At 51.9% G+C, this 24,848-nt stretch overlaps 1 protein-coding gene across 1 annotated transcript in view; it reads left to right on the forward strand.

Annotated features, from left to right (window-relative positions):
* Positions 1-1,742: 1,742 nt before the first annotated feature.
* The window catches only part of LOC118001860 (synaptojanin-2-like), a 98,696-nt gene continuing 75,590 nt past the window's right edge, over positions 1,743-24,848 (forward strand). The window contains exon 1 of the mRNA XM_034992043.1: positions 1,743-1,953. Within this exon, the coding sequence (XP_034847934.1) occupies positions 1,827-1,953 (127 nt within the window). The 5' untranslated portion in view covers positions 1,743-1,826. The remainder of the gene's footprint in view (positions 1,954-24,848) is intronic.

Consider the following 24,848-nt stretch of genomic DNA (forward strand, 5'->3'; position numbering starts at 1 on the left):
AGGACTAGGTCCTCCCTGAGATCTTATCCCTAATTTGTGAAACAGAGCTAAGAGAAAAGAATATAAAAACATGTCTCAAGCAACGCATGAGCAAATGAGAGCTGAACTGTACATCTGTGAATCTGAGTACATATAAACGCTATTTCCTGGGACCTCATCATTCTAGGAGGGCTTCCTGGAAGAAGTGAGCTTCAAGTTTAAAAGAGGGCCAGAGGCTACTTTGTATCATTTCATGGGTAAAGCTCCATTTCACAGAGGAAGAAACTGTGGACAGCTTATGAGCGTCATACTTGGGATATCCACACTTCATAACTAAATTTGTGATCAACAGGACAGAAGGCTGAGGAATGATTTGAATCTCTGCCAGTTGTTTATTTCCCAATTCATCACCTGGGAGGCTGTCCACAGAGGACTGAATATCTGGTCATTTCCTGTCATTCCTGAATGTCTGCAAGGGCACCACAGTGTCCTGCTTGGCACTGGGGACTCTGCTCCTTCTGGAACGTGCTTTGGAGACAAAGAGCCCGACCCACAGTCTTCAATGTGAGCAGGTTGTGGTGAGAGATGCCCTGGTGGTTTGGGAGCCTGGTGGAGGTCTCTGGGGCTGTGCATACACGCCCATGACAGGAGAAGGGAACAAAACCTCCAGACCCACCCAAGGAGCCCTTCTGGGTAAGCCGTCTCCCTTCTCCCCTCCCCTGCAGATGAGTCCTGGCATCTGGCTAGAACCCAGTGCCGTGAGGGGCCCTGCCTCCCTTCACTTAGCTGCGAGGGCACCCGCGGAGGGGCAGCATAAGCCAATGAATGATGCACGGATTTGTGCTGAAGTCCACACGCCCTGAGTACAAGCTGGCTGATGGCAGTGTCTGCCCCGAAGTCAAGGATGATACCCCAGAGTGGGAGGAGGGGCTGCAGGGAGAGGGAGGAGTCCCCTCGCTCTGCACCCACCAGCCCTTCACAGCTGCCCTGCTTGTTACCTCCCGAGCTTTCAGCCCTGACCTCTGACTCAGCGCCCATCCGGCAAGCAGGTCAGGAAAGCTGGCTCAGAGAAGTCAAGGTCACATAAGGGGCCCGCCTGGAAGTCACAGTCTCCGTTTTCTCTGAGACAACACGCCTTTGATCCCCTCAAATGCTCCCTGGTGTGGAAGCGGAGCACAGTATCCTCACCTATAGAAAGCTGGTGAAGGCAACATTTATTGAACCCTTGCCACTCGCCAGGCACTCACTAAGCCCCTCTGGGAGTTAACTGGAATCCTCAGCGCAACCTTAAACCCGCTTCACCCGCAGGGCAACTGAGGCACAGAGCGTTGAAGTGACTGGCCCAGGGTCGTGCACCGCCCGGGCTGGGACCGGGGAGGGCAGGCCGCGGACCCCCGCCTCGCAGCGCCGCGGGCCCGGGCCGCGCCGCCCTTATAAGGCCGGGCGATCCTGCAGCGTTTCCAGGCTCAGTGGGGCACCCGCGGCCGCGTCGTCCTGCGCGCCCAGGAATGTGTGGAATCTTCCCCCTCGGCGGCCGCCCGCCGCAGGGAGGACTTCCCCTGCGGCCGGGGGCCCGGGATCAGCCCCCCGAGCACAGCCCCGGGGGCGCGGGGCGCCGAGGCCAGGCCCGCCCGGCCGCAGCGGCCTCGCCGCCGGGGGGAGCGCGGCGCCTTCGCGCGCGGGACGCGGGGGCGGGGGGCGGGGGCGGGGGAAGGCGCGGAGGAGGCCGGGGAGGAGCCTGCGCGCGGCGCGGAGCCCCGGCCCAAAGCGAAACTCCTGGCGCTTGGCGGGCGCGCGGGGAGCGGAGACGGGCTGCGCGCCCTCGGGCCCGACGCGCCCCGGCGCCCATGGCGCTGAGCAAAGGGCTGCGGCTGCTCGGGCGGCTGGACGCCTCGGGGGAGTGGAGCGTCCTGCTGGAGGCGCGCGGCCGCGGGGACTGCCTGCTCTTCGAGGCCGGCACGGTGGCCACGCTCGGTGAGTGCGACCGCGCCGCGGACCCGGGGCTGGGAGCGCGCTCCCCCGGTCTCCCGCCCCGGGGGAGAGACGACGCCCGGCCGTGCCCAGACTTCGAGGAAGGGGCACCTCCCTTCCCCGAGGTGACCAGTCCCGGGCGGCGCCGAGACAGCCGGGGCGTGGGGGTCGCGCGCGGGGTGCGGGCGGCCGGTTTGAATGAGGGGACCCCGGGGACGCCAGAGTGCCCCGCAGGCCGGGCCCAGGGCGCGGCGGCCCGCGGCACCTCCTGGGGGTCTGCCCTCGCCGCGCCCGCCCGGTGGTTGCGCTCTTGGAGAGCCGGTGTGGCCTTCTGTGCCCCCGCGCCCCGCCGGGACACGTGACAGGTCCACCGCGATCCCAGGGGATTGACCTAGGAGCCGCCCCGACCCCGGGCCTGACGCTCGTTTTCTTTTGCACCTGTTGATGAAACCAGTGATTGCCCGTTGGTTTGTGTTGGCTAGCTTCTGTTCCCGAGGGGATAGGGGACACAAACACGGGAACACAGACCCCGGAGAAACCTCTGATGGAACCTGTATTGACCCCACGTAGATACTTGGCCGAGAAGCATCAGTTTTGCGAAGTGCAGAACTTGTAAGCAAACGTACCACCTGGTGACTCTACCTTTATGCTGGATGTATTTGTAGATGCCACGCCAGTGCATTTCACGTCCGTGCTTCAGGAAGTGTTGAGACTGGCCTTGTGCCAAGGACGTTAGTGGTGATCTCATTTAACTTTCACAGTTCTGCAAAGGAGCTACTGTTAACGCCATATATTATAGATGAATAAACTGGGGCCTGAAGAGGCTATGAAACTTGCCTGACCCAAGGGGACACACCTCTACCTGAGTCCTACCTGAATCCTAAAAGCTGCTGCTTTTAAAGATTTATTTGAGAGTTGGGGAGGGGCAGAGGGAGAGAGAGAGAATCTCAAGGCGACTCCTTGCTGATCTCACACCCTGAGATCATGACCTGAGCTGAAACCAAGAGCCAGGTGCTTAACCCATTGAGTGTGCAGCTGTTTTTTTTGTTTTGTTTCTTTTAAAGATTTTATTTATTTATTTAAGAGAGAGAATGAGAGAGAGCACATGAGAGGGGGGGGGTCAGAGGGAGAAGCAGACTCCCCGCCGAGCAGGGAGCCCGATGCGGGACTCGATCCCGGGACTCCAGGATCATGACCTGAGCCGAAGGCAGTCGCTTAACCAACTGAGCCACCCAGGCGCCCAGTGCGGCTGTTTTTATAATGTCATACAACACGTGGCGTCCTGGTATCACCAGCCAATCACCCTGTCCCTTGTTCTGTGGCTCACTTTATGGGGAAGGCCAAAGTGAGCAAAACCAAGTAGGACTGTTAGAACTTTAAACTTGAACGCTGGAGAGTAGGCTTCCAGCTGGTGTCCTGCTATACCATCTTACCTTGTTTGTCCTAAACAAAGCACAGAGGAAGGTCACTGTCCTTTAGGTTCTGGATGACCAGGGCACTCACTTCCACAACACTTTATAAACGTCTCTAGTCTTTTTGCCCCCCCCACCCCCATATTTGTATGCATGGATTCTTCAGTTAGGATATGCCTCTTGGAAGAATCATCTCTTCTATTTCGGTTTCCCTAATCGTTTCATTAGCATATAGTTGTCGGGCTTGTTTTCAGTCACTTGGTTACTGAAACAGTGTCTCCAGCATTGTTAGTACCATAGTGTGCCTGCAGTCGTTGATTAAATTATTATCAGATTATTCCAGTTTGTGCTCTGTCCCGAAAAATCCAAGTTTGGTCATTTGCTAAGGTCTTGAAAGAAAACCACAGAAATTTCCATTCCTTTTAGAGGTCTACTTCATACCACATTTATCAGAGCCAAGAGATTCATTTCACGGTACAAAAATACTCCTTCATCAAAGAGATTAAAACGTCCGTCACTTGGATTACGGCAACGTTAGGCAAGGTTCATGCACATTTAAGAGTTCCTTCACTTTTTAAAGTGAAGACTTTAAAATGATTAATGAAAATAATATAATGCGTATTTTCCATTTGGAAATTCAGTTTGGGCTGTGATGCATGTATATTACTTTGGTGACTACAGTCCACTGGATTCTAGTACAGAGGGTGTAATGGAAGGAATTGGCTTGTCTTCAACTCATGTGCAGCCCACATTTGTCACTTAACCGAGCATTCATTTTTAAGTAGAACTTAGGCCGAATACTTAATTTTTAAAGTCTGTTTTTCTTAAGTGAAACTATTTTTTAAAAGCAGCTGTAGCGCTTGGTGCTATTGCTGGTCCAGAGGAGGATTATCAAAGCCTTCTGTTACTAGAAAGTTGTTGTTTCGGGCTTTTCAAGTATCCGAAACGCGCCACAATTTGATAGAATGGTTCTGAATTTGAAATTCCCGTCTGTGTTTCAAAGGGCTGGCTTCTTTGCTTTCCTTTCCTTGACAAGGAGAAGCGTACTTTCATTTTTTTCCCCGGAAGGTTTCAATGCCTGCTTTTGCCTGGGACCAGACATCTGTGGAAGCCGGCATAGCCGCGGTTGGAATCCTGACCACTCACCCTTTCCAAGAGGTTCAAGCCTGGGGGCAGCTTCCTCTCGCTTAAGCTGTGGTTTCCTGTGCTGGGTCTCCCCCGGGAGGAACGGGGAGGAACCAGAGGCCAGGGAGACTTAAGTGGATGGTTTATTGCCATGTGGGTGGTGGTTTCTCCCCAGCCAGTGAGCGTTCCTCTGCTTGTCCGGAGGCAGATGCATGCCTCTGCTTTTAGGGAGAACAGCGGGAGAGCTCGTGTGCCCCACAGCAGGCTGCAAGCACAGCTCTTCAAAGGCCCAGATTACCCCACAAGGATCCACACTTGAAAGCCTCTCACCACCCGCAGGGACTCACAAAAATTGCTTCTTGTTTCCAGGCAGTGCTCAGAGACAGTCAGGGCCTTGAGCTGGGCTGTGCATTTAGGAAAAGCTGATGATCCTTTGCTGGTCTGGCTGGGCCCAGTCCTGCTGTTCGTTCCGCAGTGACTCTGCACCCCGGTCTCCACACCTGGCCGTCGAGCCTGCCAGCAGGAAGGTTGCCGAGGGACTACTTCTAAATTCCTGCTTCTACAAGAATTAGGTTGAGAGTCTGTCTTCAGAGTAGATCCGTGGGAACAGGGATTCGGAAGCAGGAAAGCCAAACGTGTTGGCCTACGTTTTCTCGGTGCCTGATTGGAAGGTAGGAGGTTTCTCAAGTACAGGTGGAAAGCCATAGCATGGAACAGTTCCCCGTGGTCCGCCAGCCAGTTAGCACGCAGAGCTTCTCTTACTGGCACATCTGGACGAAAAGTCCTTGCTGCCTTTCCTTTTGTCTCTTTTAGACCTAGTGTGGACCAAGGGAAGGGAAGTGCGCCTGTTGTTTGTGGATTTCATTTTCAGAACACACACGGATACTCCAAAGTTCAGCCTTCTCCAAACAGCCCCCAGGAAGGGTGGCCTGCGAGCGCCTGTGTGTTTGCCCGGGTGTTTGTGAGCGAGTGCGACCCTGCCTCTTGCCCCCAGCCACGCTTGCTGTTGAACAGGGAGCTGCGGCCGCGGGGGTGGGGGTGGGAAGGAGGCCTGGGAGACTTAATTAACTTAATTAGTGAGTGTCCCTAAATGACGCTGAGCTTCTGGGGGGAAAGTTTCTGTGTAAACACCGGGCCTGGGCTTTCCCAGGTGCTGTGTTTATATGGAGGTCACAGTATCCTGCTTTGAATTGCTGAAATGGCCACAGAGCCAAGCAAGGCTTCTGCTAAACTGTTGCCTTGCTCACTCTCCCTGGCTTTACGGCCCAGAATTAGTCAGTGCCTTACAGTTTGACCTGCTTAAGGGCACTTGAGAGGATCTGTTGAGTGGCCAGGGGATCAGCTGTCCTGGGTGGAGACTGCAAGACAGGGAGGGCCGGGGGAGGGGGGGGCTCCAGGCTGCTGACTTGGGGACACTGGGGCAGCCCCCACGTGTGGGCCTCCACGGCTTGTGGCTGGGTCCTTCTTCCTACTTGGTGGTATGCTCAGCATGATAGTCACGGAAACGCAAACTGGGTTAGTATGTACTTCTACCTGTTGTTTGTGTACCTCGCCAGTAGGAGTCTGATGTCATATTTTGCCAGGCTCCTTTTTGGGGCTCTGTGGCTCAAAAACCTTTCCCATAACCTTTAAGTGTGAACATTTCAAATGTACAAAAGTAGAAGGAAAAACAAATCCCCTGTACCTGTCACTCAGCATTGGTATCTGTCAATATATTTCAATTCTGTGTTACCTGCTCCTGTGTTTTTTAAAGATTTTTTTATATTTTATTTGAGAGAGAAAGAGAGCAAATGAGAGAGAACATTTCCAGGCGGGCCGAGTGGTGTGGTCGCCAGCGGCCTCAGTCTGAAAATCGGATGCCTTTTGCGGGGGTGTCTGCAGCGGACCAAGCTGAAGGCCTGAAAGCCAAGCCCCCAGGGCTGCCCAAGCATCTCGCGGCCGCATTTGCAATGGATGGTGCTTCTGACGAGATGGGCGCAGTCAGGGCGGTGTGGCCATAGACAGGACGGCGCTTCTGTCTTCCACACACTGCTGGATGTTGTGCGGACACTGGTGGATTCGTCTGGGCGCTGGTAGATGAGGGGCTCTCAGTGGGCAGGCCGGGGTCCACCTTCAAGGCCAATGTAAAACAGCCCAGTTATGGGCACTTTCTAATTGTGTTCAAGGAATGCTGGAAGGAGGTTTGGGGTACTGTTATGTACCTGTAAGTCATTCTTGAGGATGATTTAATGAAAACCTGGAGAAATACACATGTCCTTCCGGCACCTGGTGGCTCAGTCGGTTAAGTGTCAGACTTGGTTTCAGCTCAGGTCATGATTTCTTGGTTTCAGCTCAGGTCATGATCTCATGGGTCCTAAGATCGAGCCCCTTCCGGCTCTGTGCTCAGTGGGGAGTCTGCTTGAGATTCTTTCCCTTTGCCCCTCCTCCCCCACACGCTCACGTGCACATGCGTGCACATGCTCGCTCTCAAATAAATAAATAAATCTTAAAAAAAAGAAATATGCATGTCCTTGATCCAGTATTAAATGGATAGAAATTTACTTCAGGATATATTCATATAGCATGAGCTCATTTTGCTTTGAGGATGTTCATTGAATTTTTAGCTAACTAAATAAACCTTGGTCCAACTTGATAATAATAGCTAACATTTATGGAAAAATAATGGCTAACATTTATGGAGCACTTACCATGTGCCAGGCACTGTCCTAAGTGGTTTACATGTATTGATTTATTTAACCCACACACCAAGGCAGGTATTAATTATGATTCCATTTTACACTTGGAGAAAGCAAGGCACAGAGAAGCATAAGCATTTACGTGAGGTTCTACCTCTAATTAGTGGTGGAGTCATGATTTGAACAAGGCCCAGAGACTCTAGAGAACAGTACGTTTAATAAAATCTCATCCCTAGAAAAAAGGAATGTTCAGGGGCGCCCGGGTGGCTCAGGCAGTTAAGCGTCTGCCTTTGGCTCAGGTCATGATTCCAGGGTCCTGGGATCGAGCCCCACATCTGGCTCCCTGCTCAGTCGGGAGCTCGCTTCTCTGTCTCTGCTTCTCCCCCTGCTCATGCTCTCTCTCTCAAATAAATAAATAAAATCTTTAAAAAAAAAAAAGAAAGTTCAATGTGTGTATGAAAAAGACTAGGTGTGTCCTGTTGTCTCTGTGCTTATTTTGGGTTTCAAAACACGTGTGTCATCAGTCAGTGAAGATCAGGGGTCCTAGTGAGAGTTAAGTATGTCGAACATTCCTGTGGGGACTGGATTTTCATCGGATGCTTGTGTCCAGAGGAGCGTTCAGGCTTGGGAAAGCATTTGCCCACTTTCTGAGCAGTGTGTGTGACAACACGAAGGGGACATCTTCAAGAGCAACGTGTGGGCTTCGGTCCTGCGTTCCAGCAGAGCTGAGGCTTGCCCTGGGTAGTATCCTTCCAAGTGGATGTCCGCAGCACCTAGAACAGAGCCTGATTAGGACTCAAAGCTCTGAAGAAAGTGCTAGGTTTCTTAGCGTAGAGACAGCAATGAGCCACCAGGCTCCCCAAGGACATGCTTCTGAGTGTGAGGTGTGTCACACAGATAACATGTTGGACTGGGGTCTGCCCGAAGATCTCAGTCGTGGGTGGGGAGAGATGCCTGAGTGAGTGCATGCATCTTCCTGTCCTAAGTTTGCTTGTTCTTGTTGGGGGTGGGGGCAGTGCTCAGCCAGCTGGGTGGACAGAACTGTGTTTTGCACCCAAGGTGGGCACTGCGCATCTGTCTGGGCCTGGTGCTTAGCAGAGGGCCTGTGCGGGAAAGCTGGATGCATCTGGCCGGGTCCTGGGGGAGTGGCAGTCCGCACTCAGGGCTTATGAAGCTGGAGGGTTGCCATTTGCTTGCAGCGCTTCCTGGTTCAGAAAATGACTGCAGCGGGAGGATTCACTTGGAGCATATTAGCTAAGGAGCGCAGGCAGGGCAGTTCCTCCTGGTGACCCAGTTCTTGGGAGCAGTTCCAAAGGACGAATCTGAAAGTCTGAACTTAATTTTATGGCAGTGTTTTGAGGATCAGGGACTCTCCGGGAGAGCCTTCTGTAATATCGTGGAAGCTAGTAGTTAATTCTGTTCCTGCATCTCTGTGCATTCCTGCCCCACCTCCTCCCTTCTTGGAGACCGGGCCTGATGGATGCCCCCTCCCTGACCTCTCGGAGCCCCTGTCCAGCCTGACCACAAGCTGCTGTGCTCTGCACCCACTACCCAAGAACAGGCCTTATCTTCTGCTGCTTCTGCTCTTTGACAAGGTCTGCGGCGATGCTCAGGGCAAAGCAGGTGATCAAGAAATGAAGAGGGGGGGGCACCCGGGTGGCTCAGTCGTTAAGCATCTGCCTTCGGCTCAGGTCATGATCTCAGGGTCCTGGGATCGAGCCCCTCATTGGGCTCCCTGCTCAGTGACAAGTCTGCTTCTCCCTCTGCCTCTGTGATGGCTTCGCCCTCTCTCAAATAAATAAATAAAATCTTAAAAAAAAAAAAAAAGAAATGAAATGAAGAGGAACCTTTGTCCTTTAGAGCATTGTGAGGTCTCACAAAGCGGAACTTAGGCCACCAGAGCATTCCTAGTTTTGAAATTGATGTGGGATTTGAGGAGGTGGGGGAGAGGGCAGGGTGGTCACAGTGATGCTCAGACCCAGCATAGAACTGGGATGGTCTGGACACGCATCAAGATCTAGGAAAATGGCCAGATTTAAGGAGGGTATGATGTACAGTTGCTTATCTCTGCTGACCAGCCGCCTTTTTGTATTCAACTTGTATTCACTATATTACTGATTGATGGTGGTAATCTCTACTCAGAAAAAGCAAATTACATCCCTTGCCTCAGGTCTCACCCTAGAATGTTCCAGTGAGACCTCCACTAAACCCTTCACCTGTTTCCTCTGCAGCCTGCTGGTAGGAGAGAGAAGACCTGAATTCCCACCCTGGCTCCTTATGCTAGTCCTTATCTGTCCTTATCTGAGGGAACTAACCTCTCCCGGCCTCAGAGTCCACATCTGAAAACCAATGAATGACAAGCTGCATTGCCTTTCCTTCTCTGGAATTCCATGTGTCTTAAAAAAAAAAAAAAAAAAAAAATTAAACACTAAGCATAAGCAAATAAGCAATACCCTTACTTTACACACCTAGTTAAAATAATAAGCTACCCAGAAATTTGAATCTTAGGAAAGTGATCTGGCAAGGTAAAATCTAAGATGGTTCAGATCTAAGTCTGAGCTGAGAATCTAATGCTATACATTTTTTTTATTAGAGACTTATGAATTAATTAAGGCATGAGATTCTCTCTCCTTGGTTCTGCCCCTTTCCTATAACTGGCAGAGAAAAATTTTAAAAGGCAATAACAATTTAGCTGCAATTAGGGACACAAAGTAAGGTGTTTATTAAAATATCATAAAATGTGCTAAAGTAGTAGCTCCTTTAGTTGGTTCTTATTAGCATCTATTAACATTCTGAAAATCCTACCTTTCGTCATAAACATAACTTTGCTTTTTAACAGCCTGCTCTGGAGTGGGGAGTTTGTGTGTCTGGGAATGTGTGGTCTTGTTTCAGCAGCTTTACTGACTCTGTTGTGTGAACCTAACATCGCCTCAAATCTTATCCGTGGCTGATAAATCCTGTATGTTGGAAAAAACTCCGTAAGCTGAGGAGACAGCTTTCTGCAGCTTCTGCTTCCCTCCAGGTGGAGCCAAGCCGGATCCTGCTGGCAGAAGGAGTGATAGAAGGCGGTCCGATGTGGCAGTCCAAGTGCTCTGACCCAACGGAACTGTGACACTCGCGTCATGGCCTGCTTCAATAATGGGCTTGTTTTTATGTAAATGGTGTAGATAAAAAAAGAATATTGGAAAACTTGGGCTAGAAATAACTTGCCACCAGCCCAGGCCTGAACCAAGCCCTTGCGATAAGGTCCATCATAGTGGTATCCGCTTCTCTTTTACCCAGACCACCAGGAGGGGTGAGGGGAGGGGCCGCGGGCCAGAGGGGAGGGGCCGCGGGCCAGAGGGGAGGGGCCTGTGCCTCGGGAGGGGAGGGGCCGCGGACCAGCCGGATAGAGAGGGCGGGTACTAAGCCCCGTTTCCTCCACCACTTTCCCTGCTTTCCAAGCTTACCTGTCTAGAGGGGGCACTTTTTTGTAATTCACAGAAAGGCACCCTGTGGGGTCTAGGCTGCCTTGGAGAAAGAGACCAGAAAGGCCTTCTTCTAACTTGTATGGCGGTGATAGAATTTTAATCCAACTCTGGAACTGGTGCTTGCAGCTTACGCGCGTCCCCCCCCCCCCCGCAACATAGGGGTGCATTACAATAAGAGCACACACATGAAGGGAGGAATTGTAATGAAATGCCATGGCCTGCGGATGAATGTCTCCAGACCTGGGGGGCTTTCGTGTGTGTGTCTGACTTCGGCACTCTCCGCCTGACTTCGGCACTCTCCGCCTGACTTCGGCGCTCTCCGCGTTAGGGTTCTGGTTCAGTTCGCTGTTAGGAAATTCAGGTTGCTGAGAGCTTACTAGAATTTTGTCTTAAAAGAGAAAATAGACCCAGATCCAAGACCGGGGGAGTGATCCTGTAAGAAAAGTTGTGAGTTTAGAGGCTGAACTTTGTGACTTTAGTTTGCTCACCAGCTTTCTGCTGGGCCTTGTAGGAGGGGCCTCAGTTTTGTGGCCTCTGTGTGCTCGCCTCCTGCGCACCCTCAAGTCTTTTGGGTGCAGAGGACAAGATTGTGCACTTGGAAGATTCAGGAGACAGATCCTGAAGTACCTGTCAGTGAAATGATATCGTATCTGGGATCTGTTTGGCAATACTTCGGGAGGCAGATGGATGGACACGTGCGCGCACACACGGGAGGGGAGGGAATAGGTAAAATGAGACTGGGAAAATGTTGGTAACTCGGAGTTGGGTGATAGGTATGTGGAGGTTCGTGAGACTTAGTGAATTAATAAGCTGGCTGCTTTTCAGGCTCAGCAGATAAAAATTGATGGCTTTCCAATATACTATCTTGAGTCAATTAGGAATTAGAGTCTCACATAGGAAAGCAAAGATTCCTCTCCCAATAACAACAATTTCCGAGAATAAACATAATAAAATATGCACGGCCTAAAAGAAGAAAGCTATAAAACTTTACTAAAGCACCAAATAATTGGAAAGGTATACTGTGTTCTTTGATAGGAACATTGACATTGTAAAGATGTTCTTCTCCAAGTAATCTATAAATGCAAGTATCTATGAGTAAAATCCAATTAAATTCTAATAGGAGTTTGAGAGAAAACATAAGGGGCTGACTAAAGTATATGTGGGACTCCCCGCACGCTTAAATGGCAGCCCCATATGGGTGGGGCAGAGGCTCAGGACAAAAATGTCTGAGTCATCCTGGTCCTACTGTTTTCCTCCACTCCACCCAATCCCCCAGCAAGTCCAGACCTCTCTACCTCCACAAGGATCTGGATGCCACCAGCTCTGCCTCCCCTCCCCCCTCTCACCCCCACTGCTGCATAAGTATGGTGCTCCTCCAACCAGGCCCTCCTGCACTTGGACTGGCGGCTGTCACCTAACTCATGTCCCCGCCACCACTCCCAGGGTTTCCCCAGCCCCCATGCAGGGACCTGCTCAAGCCTGCACCACCTGTGACCTCTGCCCTGGCTCCTTCTCCTCTCTCACCATTTCCTGAGCTCACTCCATTTGAGCAGTCCTGACTGGCTCCTGCCTCAGCAGCTTTGTACTTACTGCCTTCTGTCCCCAGTGCTCTCCCCCCAGACCTCGGCCTCGCTGTGTCCTCCTCATTCGGGGTATCTGGATGATTTGGGCGAAACTTTCCTGGCCACGCCAGCTGAACTGGCCCATGGCATCCACACTCCCCACACCCCCGTTGTCTCTGTTCCGTCACCTGCTTTCTTGTCTTCATAGCACTGATGACCAAAAGCACCTTCGTTGTTTGCTTGCCTGTGTACCGTGTAACGTTGTTGACCTCGGGAGTGCAGGCTCTGTGGGAGCAGGATGTTGCGGGTTGCATCCCCCAAAAAGATCTGTCTGAGTCCTAACCACCATAACTGAATGTGACTTTATATGGAAATCAGGTCTTTGCAGCCGTAATTAAGTTGTAAACTAAGGTGAAGTCATATGGGAGTAGGGTGGGTCCTTAATCCAGTAGGACTTAGTGTCCTTATAAAAAGAGAAGACACAGAAACAGACACGCACAGAGGGAAGATGGCTATGCGAAGACAGAGGCCGGTGTGGCCACCAGCCAAGGACCCCCGGGGCCCCCAGAAGCTGGAAGAGCCAAGGAAGGATCCTTCTCTAGAGCCTTCAGAGGGAGCATGGCCCTGCTGACACCTGAGTCTGGAATTCTAGCCTCCAGAACTGTGAGAGCATAAATTGTGGTTATTTTAAGTGCCCCAGTTTGTGATACTTGGTCCCGGCAGCCCCAGGAAACTACGACAAGGGGCGTTTCTGTCTTGTTCAGTACTGCCTTCTCAGCCCTGCCTGTTGTGAGGAGCAGCTCCAGAAACACTGCGGAATGATGAAGGAATGGCAAAAATAGCCAGGAGGATTTTGAAAAACATCAGTGAAGATGAACTGGATCTACCAGATAGTAAAGCATACTATAAAGCCGTAAGGATGGTATAATAGAGGGGCGCCTGGGATGTTCAGTCGGTTAAGCGTCTGCCTTCGGCTCAGGTTAAGATTCCAGGGTCTTGGGATCGGGATTGAGCCCCACATCGGGCTCCCTGCTCCGCGGGGAGTCTGCTTCTCCCTCTCTCTCTGCCTGCCTCCCCCACATTGTGTTCTGTCAAAAAAATAAATAAAATCTTAAAAAAAAAAATCGTATAATAGACAAAAATCAGTAGATTAGAAGAGAGGGCTCAGAACAGACTTATGTAAGTGGATTAATTTAGTTTATTATAATGGTGATGATTTAATCAGGGAAAAGGTGGATATTCAGCAAATGGTGTTGGTACAATTGACCAATGCTGTGCCGGGTGGGGCTCTTCCTTTACTCAGCCAGAGGTTCAGACCGGGTTCCCCTTGGATTGTCTAGTCTGAAAGGAGGAGGGCAGAAACCTCAGCTTGCCCCCAGGACGGTGCTGGCTGTCCATGTCCAGGGGAGTGAGTGGTCTTTGCAGGAGTTTTTGCAGGTGACTGTTTGCACAGCCATCTGGCTGGTAACTAGCTTCTCCCCCCAGCTTAAAGCCTTGTGCCCTGTTAGAAATCATGTTTCTCTTTTTTTAAAAAAAGATTGTATTTATTTGAGGGGAGAGAGAGAGAGCGAGCACAAGAGCAGGGGGAGGGAGAAGCAGACTCCCTGCTGAGCAGGGAACCCAACACGGGGCTCCATCCCAGACCCTGGGATCATGACCTGAGCTGAAGGCAGACGCTTAACCGACTGAGCCCCCCAGGCACCCTGGAACCAGTATCTCTTATATAACCCCCAGAAGTACAGATTCCAGGCTTCACCCAAGCCCCAAGCCTGGTGTCCTCATCAGCAGGTATAATTCATGTCTGTCTCTTTCCTGTCCAGAGGCAATTGGCCAATTAAGGTCATTTTTACCATAAGCAATGTTATCTCGTAACATAGTTGATGGTTTACCTTTATGGGGTTCTTGGTTTTGTTAAGCCCATGGGGATGCTAATTAAGTTAGAGCCCTACATTATATCATATATTAAAGCAAATCACAGAGGCCTTTAAGGTGAACTATAAAGAGCCCCAACTTTTAAAATACTAGAAGAACATATAGGAGAAGCTTTCACAGTTTTATGGTGTAGAAAGCCTTTCTAGACAAAGCATAAAACTCAGAAGTCAGAAAGATAAAGACATCTGACAGATTTAAGAAATATTTCTTTATTAAAGTGTAACATAGTATAGAACAATGAACAAATCCTAAATGTACAGCTCCGTGAGTTTTCCCAAAGTGAACACACCCACATGACCAGTGTGGGATCTGGAAACAGAGCCTTGGTGGCACCTTGGACCCCCTGCTCAGCCTCCACTCAGTGTCAGACTGATAGATTGGACTACATAAATATGTAAAACTCCAGGATATCGAAAGACACCATAAAGGTAGTTTAAAAACGAGCAACAGCCTGGAAAGAAACTGCGTATAACCGTTTGCAACATATAAAAGGGTCAAAGACTGACAATCGTTGGATATAAAAGAGCGCCTATAGATCACAAAAAAGGACAAATAGTTCACCAGAAAAGATAGCAAAGGATATCTAAGTCGTTCTCAAGAGGAAAACTACAAACGACCCGAGCCACAGGGCCAGCACCTCCCACTCTGCTTCGGGCAGTAAGCTGTGCTGGTTCTGTTCTCCATTTTTCTTTCCATCTCCTTCCTGGGACCCAGGTGTGGAGGCCCCAGGACAGACAACAGACACTGCATTCCACCCAGTATGCCCCCCCGCTCCTTCCCCCCCCCCCCCCCCCCCCCCCCCGCCGTCCCACCTGTCTCTCCCCTTAGGCCTTGACCCCTTTCCCAGGAGACATTTGGTTCTTTCATGCCCTGGCCCCCAGGGCAGCCCCACAGGCCTCCAGATAAGCCCAGATTGGACTTGTCCTGTAGGGGACACACCTGCTCAGGTCCAAGCCAGGCTCAGTGCTGGGAACATCAGGGCAGGGCTCAGGTGCTTGAGGCATGAGCAACACTGTGGCAGGACCAGGAATGGTAGAGAGTAGGAGGGGGCCACCACTGCCGGAATGTGGGGCAGGTGGTAAGTATGGCATCCCATTCAAAAAGGCCAGAGTTGGGGAGGACAAAATAGGCCCCCAGGAAGGAGTGTGGAGCCGGCATCAGAAGCAGCAAAGTGTTCATTCTGTAAAGGAGCACTTCCCCAGAGAGAGGCTGCTGACCAAAAGGATTTCACAGGTAAATGACTGGGGGAGTCTGGACCTGGCACCCCGCCCCCCTCCTTGGAGATGTGCCGCTCAGGCTGTGTGGTAAATACGGCTGGTCAACTAGCCCAGGGATCCCAAGTATGTTTGACCTTCTGTTCACAGCACATCAACACACACATCACATCTTAGGGTACATCAGGGTCTCTTGGGGTGCATTTGGGGAATCGCCGCTGTGAGGTGATTCAGATTCTAAGGCCATGTTCTGACCCAGCCACAGACTTTTCTGTTTCCAAGGCTGGAGCTAATTCCAGGTACAGAAAGCCTCTGGCTGGTTGGTAAATCAGAGGAGGCAGTTCCCAAATCAATGATCTGAGAAGGTTTCTTCTGCCCTTTTGTAAAAATGCTGTGAATATCTTCCCCTGAGGTTGTGTGGGGCCTCTGCGAGTAAGCAGGCCTGTTTAATTAATAGACACATATGGAGGAAGAGGCCAAACTAGTCACAAAAGATACCCCCAAATAGTACTTGTGAATAACAAGGCACACTCATGTGTCTGCTCAGAGTTGAACTTCCTTCATCTTCCTGGGCCTGTGTGCCCTGTGGGCCCGAGCTCACATCCAGCCGGGTTGCAGCTCTGCATCTTTGTGGTGCATCTAACACGAGTGAGTGGCACACGGGCGTTCTAATCACATCTTAATGCTAGTTTTCCCACTAAATAGCAGCAACGACAGTTTTTTAAAAATCAAAGAAGGCTGAGAAGTGATTTTCTGGATTCTGGATTAAAATATAGAGTAGGAATTGGCTTTTGGTAGATGGATGAAGTCTTACCTCAGCTTCCTGGAACTGTGTCCTGACCTCAACAAGTCCCTCACTCAGCAGGCTCTCTGAACCTCGCCTTCACCTGCACGCACTCCCCCAAACGGAGCATTGCTGGGGGTGAGGCAGGCATCCCACTGCTCACAGCCACCTGGGGCAGGGTTCCTCCTCCTCCCCGAGAAGGACCACTCCTCGGGACGCACACTTCTCCTTACTGAGATCTCCCTTCCTCCCGGCCATGCTCTCCGTTCATAGAGGAGCTGGGCTCCTGGCTCCCTGGGTTCTCTTCCACCACAACTCCTGTCCCCATCCTAGCTGAGCTCCTGGCCATCAGCATGACCCACCTGCTCCGCTGGCCTTGCTCTGCCCTCACCGTCTCATTGCCAAGCCCTGCTTTCCCCTCACTTCACCCCGCTAGACCTTCTCGTCACCAGTTATTACGCCACCCTGCAAGGTCAGCTTCGGGCACCCTTCACTACCTGCTCCCTCCCTCACGCCCGACCCAGACAGCTCTGCAGCCCTGCAACCTCCCGGCCACCGTCACTGCCCGCACACCCCGTCCCCCATCCTTCTCTGGCTTACAGTGCGCCCCCAGCCTGCACACACTCTCTGCTTGGTGCGTGCCAGGCAGCCCCCCAGCCCCAGATGAGGCCACGGCCCCTCCGCCCCACGCATGCGCCCGTGTTGCCACGTGTGGCTGGAGGGAAACAGCACCACGCTGACTTCTGGCAACTTCACGAAGGGTTTTGGGGTTTTGGTGCTGGTCCATAGTCTCTAGGCTCGCAGCATTTTCCTCCTCTGGTTGCTCCTCCGCTCTCCAGGATGGCCCTTTCACACCTTCTCAAGCCTTCAACACCTTGACCCTCTCAGCTAATGTTTTGCTTTCTATTGCCCTGAGAAAAGAGAAGGAATTAAAAGGAGAACTTTCACGAGCCCCACCACCTGACCTGTTTGCCCTGTGCTGGCGCTCTCGCCACCTTCCCTCTGTTACAGCGATGACCCCCATGCTCCTCTGCATCCACCTTTTCCACCCATGTCCCCCCCACCCCCATCTTTAAAGACTGTGCTCCCACTCTTTCCCCCTTTCCTTCCTAGCTGGGTGATTCCCACCATGAAACCAACAGACAGTTGGATCTCCTGTTAAGAAACCTCCCGGCCCCAGCCCCTCACCTCCTTTCTCCATTCACGTGCATGACAGGCTGGTGCACGCGTGCTGTCTCCGCTCTCCTCCCATCCTCCCGTGACACGCTTCGGCCAGGCTTAGGCACTTGCCGCTCCTCTGAAGCCCTTCGTCAAGGTCCCCATGACTTCCACCTTGCCGGACCCCGCAGAGGTCTGTCCTCCCTCCAGCACCACCGAGCGGATCACACCTCCTTCCTGAAGCGATGCTCCTTCTTCTGGGCGTGTTCCTGCCTCGCTGCCGTTCTCCTGGGGGCTCAGAGCAAGCCCCGGCACAGAGGTGCACATCTGGAATCCTTGTTGAGGGATGGAGTTGAAGCAGGACAGGGTGTGACTTTCCCTTTCCTTTCAGCGCCCACTGGGCATCTCACGTAGCACAAGAAGATATATGTGGATCACGCTACATGGCTTCTAAGGGGGTGTGTGTGTGCGTGCACACGTGCACACACACACATGCAAATAGGGCTTCTCTGCAAGGGGGAGGCTCTGAGGAGGGGTTGTAGCAGGGCTGGGAGGGGCTGTTCAGTTGGACGGATAACTGAGGAAGGAAGAAGAGAGAGGGATGTCCCGAGGAGCTGGTTTGGCTGGTCAGTTAGAGAGGAAAGTGGGAAAGGAGCTGTAAGTAGAACCTCCAGCGCCAGGCCAGGCCCGTGGACCTAATTTGTTAGTCATAAGAAGCAAACTGAAGGGCTTGCTGTATGAGGAAGTGACGCTTCGGGACTCGCTCCAGGAGGAGAGCCTGGAGGGGCGCGGGAGAGACTGGAGGCCCAGGAATGAGATCTGTGGTCAGGCCGGGAACACTGCCCCCAGGGAGCGGGTCTGCAGGATCCGCCCCCACGTGTACAGTGAACATGCACATATTTGTAGAGGAACAGGTACGGTTGCGTTTCACGCTGGCTCTCCTCCCGGTGTGGCGCCCTGCTGCCCCTGTCCCCCGGCTCCGTCAGAAGCATGCTCAGCGTGAGCCAAAAGACTCCGCGGTAGAGGCTCAGTGTCCAGCCCTGCACTGCAGCCCTCTTGTCCCAGGAGCCGGCCTCCTCCTCCTCCGGTCACAGCCACAGCGGACCTCGGTGCAGGGAGGGGAGTGGGGAGGGCCAGGGAGGGCCCACCCCACTGCACAGATGTTTTTTCAGCTGTGGCTGCAGGAGATGATACATTTCCCCTTTATTCTCTCTGGTCGGTTTGCACAAGCTCGCACAGCCTTGGTGGGATGCAGCGCATTTGCTTAGGTACTGTGTTTCTGAGTGCCCGCCCCTGCCCCACTCCCCCCGCTCGCTCTTTTGTGTGGCCTGGACTTTTTTTGGTGAGAGAGAGAAGCAGTGGGGAGTATAGGAAAGTTTCTTCTTGGGGCTGCCTTGCATCTGCCCAGTTGGCTTTCATCATGGCTCACAAGCTTCAGTTAGACTGATGTTTTGATTTGCATTTTGCTTAGCAACCCTCCCGTGCCTCCACCCGCCCCGCCTGGAGAAAAACCATTGTCTTTCGGAAGAGCGGCTTTAGCTCTAAACTGATAACTCTGGAAGGAACAGCCATAAACCAGTCTGACCTGAGCTCATGAAGGAGATGCTGACCTTGATCTGGCTGATGCTATCCTCTTGAGAACCTGAAATACAAGGAGATGGTTTAAAATCATGCACAAGAACGCAGCCACAAATGGTACCTCAGTCTTGGGCGGTCTGCATTGTGAAATTGACCTACTTATTTTTGTGACATGTGGGCTGGGCTTCACTGGGATTTCCTTATGGTGTGTTACTGGGGAATATATTATGAAAGAAAGAAACGTGTGGTTGGTTTGATTATTGATCTGGACTGGCTGTGTGCGGACCAGGAGATGGCCTGCGTGGCCTGGGTTTTAAAAGAAGCAGAGCATGCTCTGGCTACAGGGCTGACTCCTACTCCTTACAACACCGGCCCCAGCCTCGGGACGGCGGGCCGAGTTTGCCTGGCTTTGGGGCACGCCACCCTCTCCCTGGCAGGCCTAAGTGGCGGCTGTTTCCCTTCCATTCCCTTGGCCCACTGGCCCGGGGGAAGGGGGGATGTGTGTCCCCTAGGCCCCTCTTTGCCACCTCCAGACATTCCTTCCCTCCTCCGTAAAAGCACTTGAATCTCAATGTATGGTGCCTAACAGAGATCTTCCACGGCTCATCCGAACTTCCAGACTGTTACGTTCCCACTGGGGGTTTAGGACGGGGGCCACAGCTTGCTGGCAGGGCAGTGTGGGGCGGTCTCCCGAACGTTCACCCAGCCCTCAGGAGACCCCAGGCCCATTCCACTCACCTGGTGTGCATGCCATGTCCTCGAACCAGGACAGGGTTCACCCACAGGATCCAGTGTTGGGTGGCTGAGCTTCCAGGGTCCCCTCAAAGGACAGGCTTGTACATTCCAAGAGTATCCCCACGGCCCCGTCATAGTTATTATAGGTCACCTGTGGTTCCTCGTAGCCCAGATGCCTTCTACCAGTCAGGACTATTTTTAATCATAAGCCAGGCTGTCTAGTAACATAGATAACTTATATCAGGTTACCAGGGAAACAGGACTGGAATGTTAACCTGAGGTCAGTTCTCTTGCAGGCTCTGTTAACCCTTTGCCCACACACATCGGGGACCCCATCACCCATTGCCCTGTGTTGGAATTACCTGGTGATTTTACCTCGTTTTCTGCCAGTGTCGCCGATGCTGAGGCTTGCCCTCATTCTTGGTACCTTCAGTCGTCATGGTGACCTTTCTGAAGCCCTTGCTGACCTCCCCCACAAGAAGTGTGTCCTCCACCCTGGCTCAGCCACTCTCTCCCGCGGCCATGCCCTGGTCCCCCCACTATCTGTGTCAAACACCGACTCTGCACCTACTAACCCCACCTTTTCAGCTCAGCCCTTAGTTCTCCAGTTCAGTGATCTATGACCCTGCTAGGATTGTGGTCCCTGACGCTTCCATGGTCCCGCGCTGGCCCCTGTGCCTCCCCTTCAGATCCACAGGTCATAGCCACCAGCTCCGCCTTGCGCCTTTCCCCGTGGGTCCTTCTCCCTCTCGTGCTTGGTCCTGCTCGATTGGTGATACCACCGGTGAGAGCCTCTCCTCCTCGCCTGAACCCTCCTCTGCATAGCTGGAAGTTTCCAGAGACCCACTACCATGCTGATAGGTGTCATTGCTACTTCATGATCCCTAAGTCCAGGTGGGTCCTTCGGTGACTGTCCCAACAGGCTATTCACAAGCTCTGCAGCTTCTCCTCCTCCTCCTCCTCACTCTGAGCTGATGGACTTGCTTCTCGCCACACTGAAGCCCTGAAGCATTTGGGAGGGAACGTCTGCACACTGGCCGCGGCGGCCCCCCCCCCCCACATCTGGCCGCTGTGTGCTCCTTTGTCTCCTATTAACCGTGATGGACTGTTTTTGAGGGTGGCCCCCACTTAGACATCGGATTCCACTGACCTTCTCCGGGGCCTCGCTCCAGCATCTCCCTCTCTCTACTACATCGGTTTTTACTGTCCCAGAGCATTTCCACCAGCACATGCGTGTGGGTGCAGATGCACACACATGTACACACACATGCACAGACATATACATATGCATGTACAGACATACATATGTACACACTTGCACAGACATACGCATGCTCGTACACACATATACACACATGCATGTACACACACACCTGCACACACATACAGACATACACACATGCACGTACACTCATGCACACACATACACAAACATTCATGCATGCATGCACATACACAGACATATACGCACATGCACACACACATACATACATGCACATACACAGACATATACATGCATGTGCACACATACCTATATACACACATGCACGCACATACACACACAGACATACACATACACGCACATGCACAGACACACGCACACACACATGCATGCATGCACATACACAGACATATACATGCACGTGCACACATACTTATATACACACATGTACGCACATATACATGCACGCGCAGATACACACACATGCACAGACACACGCGCACACACATATATGCACATGCACACACATATATACATGCACATACACATATACATGCACGCACAGACATACACAGACATACACACATGCACACACACATATATGCACATGCACACATACATGCATGCACATGCGCAGACATACATGCACGTGCACACATACCTATACACACATGCGTGCACATATACACGCACGTGCAGACTTACATATACACGCACGTGCACACACATATATGCACATGCACACACATACGTGCACATACACAGACATACATGCACGTGCACACATACCTATACACACATGTATGCACATATACATGCACACACAGACATACACATATACACGCACATGCACAGACACATGCACACATGCACATGCACACATATACGCACATGCGCACACATATACCCCCCCCACACATACACACAGACATGCACACGCACAGAATTCCTCAAGGAATTGTCTCTACCCACTGTCTCTGTTTCTCCCTCTCCATTCAGCTTCTTGCCCCTCAACTGCACGGACACTGCTCCTTTCTGGGCACCAGCGCCTAACTGGAAGGACAGATACTTTGTCCTCATCTTACGGAACGTAGAGCAGCATCTGAACTCGCTGACCCCTCCTGCTCCTTCAAACACTGTCTTCTCCCACCTCCAGGACACCACACGTTTCTGGTTTTCCTTACATCCTTTTGGACATTTCTTTTCATTCTCCCTGATTTTTGAATGCACTGTTTCCAACACTCACTGCCCAGGTGATCCCCTCCAATCTCCAGATTTTAAATACCTTGTGTTTGCCGGGGACCCCATTTGTATCTCTGGCTGGACTTCTGGCCGGCACAGCTCTGCCCTCGCCGTCTGCGCTGGGGCGCCCGTGGGCACAGCCGGCTCGTCCGTCTGCCCTGAGCTCCTGATGCTCCATCCCGGCCTGGCTCCAGCCTTCCCGTTGTCCAGGAGGAAGACTTGGCCTCATCCTTGGACCCTGTCTTTCTCTCATATCCCACATCAGGTCTGTCCACAAATCCTTTTGGTTTGACCTTCAAAATATATGCAGATAACTGGTGATATTAAGGAATTACGGTTAAGTTTTTTTAGATGTGATAATGGTATTGTAGTTACATTTTTATTTTATTTTAAATATTTTTTTAAAGATTTTTATATTTATTTATTTATTTAACAGAGCAAGACAGAGAGACACACAAGCAGGCTCCCCGCTGAGCAGGGAGCCTGACGTGGGACTCTATCCCAGGACTGACCTGAGCTGAAGGCAGGCGCTTAACGGACTGAGCCACCCAGGCGCCCTGTGGTTACATTTTTTAAAAGGAGCCTTTATCTTTCAGAGATTCTTTTTTTTTTTTTAAAGATTTTATTTATTTGAGAGAGAGAGAATGAGAGACAGAGAGCATGAGAGGGAGGAGGGTCAGAGGGAGAAGCAGACTCCCTGCTGAGCAGGGAGCCCGATGCGGGACTCGATCCCGGGACTCCAGAATCATGACCTGAGCCGAAGGCGGTCGCTTAACCAACTGAGCCACCCACGCTCCCCACTTTCAGAGATTCTTTCTAAAGTGTTTATAGATGAAATGCTAAGAAGGTTGGGATTGACTCACAATAATCTAGGGCAATGATTTTCACCTGGAGGACTCATTAAAACAGATTTCTGTGCCTCAAGGCCAGAGTTTCTGACTCAGTAGGGCCGCAATGGACCCGATCATTTGTATTTCTATTGCTGGTTATGCCTATTGTCTGAGGCCTACATTATGAGACCCACTGAGGGAAGGTAGAGGAGAGTGGTGGGAGGGGTATGAGTGAACAGGGTTGGGCAAGAGCTGATAGCAGGGGAGTTGGTGGGGACGTGGTAGTGTGGGCCCATAGGGTTGTTCCAGTACTTTATTTTTCTTTAGAAGTGTCCAAAGTAAAAAAGCGTGTGTGTGTGTGTGTGTGTGTGTCCAGAATTTGACTATTTCTCACCACCTCACTGCTACCACCCTGGTCCAAGCTAGCATCATCTCTTGCCTGGATCATTGTAGGGGTCTCCTTGCTTTTCCGCTTGCCCCTCTAGGATCTGTTCTCAACATATCAGCCAGAGCGATCCTCAAAACCCTGCGATGACTCCATCTCACTCAGAGTGAAACCCCAGGTCTTTCTATGACCTACAAAGCTCTCCACAATCTGTCCTCCACTCTGTTTCCTCTGTCAGACATGGAGCTCCTTGCTGGTCCTCGGATATGTCAGGATGCTTCTGCCTCAGGACCTTTACACATGATCTCCTGGACTTACAGTGCCACCCCCCAGTCACTCAGCCATCCCTGTCATTTCCTTCAAGCCTGCGTTCGAAAGTCACCCTTGCAGTGATGCATTCTTAGACGACAGTAGGTAAAGTTTCACACACACTCACACCGCACACCACACACTTTACACCCCCTTCCCCGCTCGCTTTTTCTCCCCAGGTCCTATCACTGTCTGTATTGTGCTTATTGAGCTTGTCTGTCCCCCTTGACAGGAAGCTTGCACGGTCGGTACCTGGCGCCGAGTGGGCCCTGCCACTCCGCCTTTGTGCATGCGCCTTGCCCATGCCACTCTTCCCGGCTCCCACCCCCTCCCTGGTTGGCCTCCACTGTCATCTCGCATCCGTTCATGACACACGTTCCTTCTTTGCCGCTGCCAAATGCCTGCCTTGGCCAGCTCTGCGGCAATAGGCTTTTGTCCGTTTGGGTCCAGGACAGTGCCAGCCATGGCAGGCTCTCAGCACGCCGTTCGCTGGGCGCATGGCTGCGTCCCAGGGGCGCGAGGTGGATGAGGAAGAGGGTGGGAAGCAAATGAGGGGACTTTCCTTAAAGGCTGGAAATTCGTGGCCAATGGGGGCGGAAGCAAAGGCATTCTAACGTGGAAAAATCTACAGGAAATGCAACAAAAGTGTGAAAGACAGGAATAGGCTATTTTCGAAACATTAAGTAAGGGAGGACAGAAGTTGCAAATGGGCAGGCCAAATGCAGTCTGCAGAGGTGTGTGTTCAGCCCACACGATGCTTAAAATAAATTTGGATTGGTTGCCAACACTGAAAAATCAGGCGTGTCCTATTTCTCTCGAAAAACTGGAGAAGACTTGCTGACACTGGGCTGGCATGGGACTGGCCATCTGCCCCTGTCAGAGGGGGTATGTGTCCTCTGGTCACTCGTGGCCGCCCCCTGCAGCAGCTTCATTCATTCGTCACCTGCCTGGTGCTTGGAGACATTCGATCTGTGAACTCCCTTTTGTTTTTTTAAAGAATTTATTTTTTTAAAGAGAGAGACACAGCGAGAGAGGGAACACAAGCAGGGGGAGTGGGAGAGGGAGAAGCAGGCTTCCAGCTGAGCAGGGAGCCCGATGAGGGGCTCGATCCCAGGACCCTGGGATCATGACCTGAGCTGAAGGCAGACGCCTAACGACTGAGCCACCCAGGCGCCCCTGTGAGCTCCCTTTTGAAGAGCAAAATGGATTTCTTCTTCCTTCAAACCTAACTGAGGAAATATAGTTGTTTGGGGCAAGCAGGGGTG

This window comes from Mirounga leonina, unplaced genomic scaffold, assembly GCF_011800145.1.
Source record: "Mirounga leonina isolate KUSES-001 unplaced genomic scaffold, KU_Mleo_1.0 Mir_54, whole genome shotgun sequence".
Lineage (NCBI taxonomy): Eukaryota > Metazoa > Chordata > Mammalia > Carnivora > Phocidae > Mirounga > Mirounga leonina.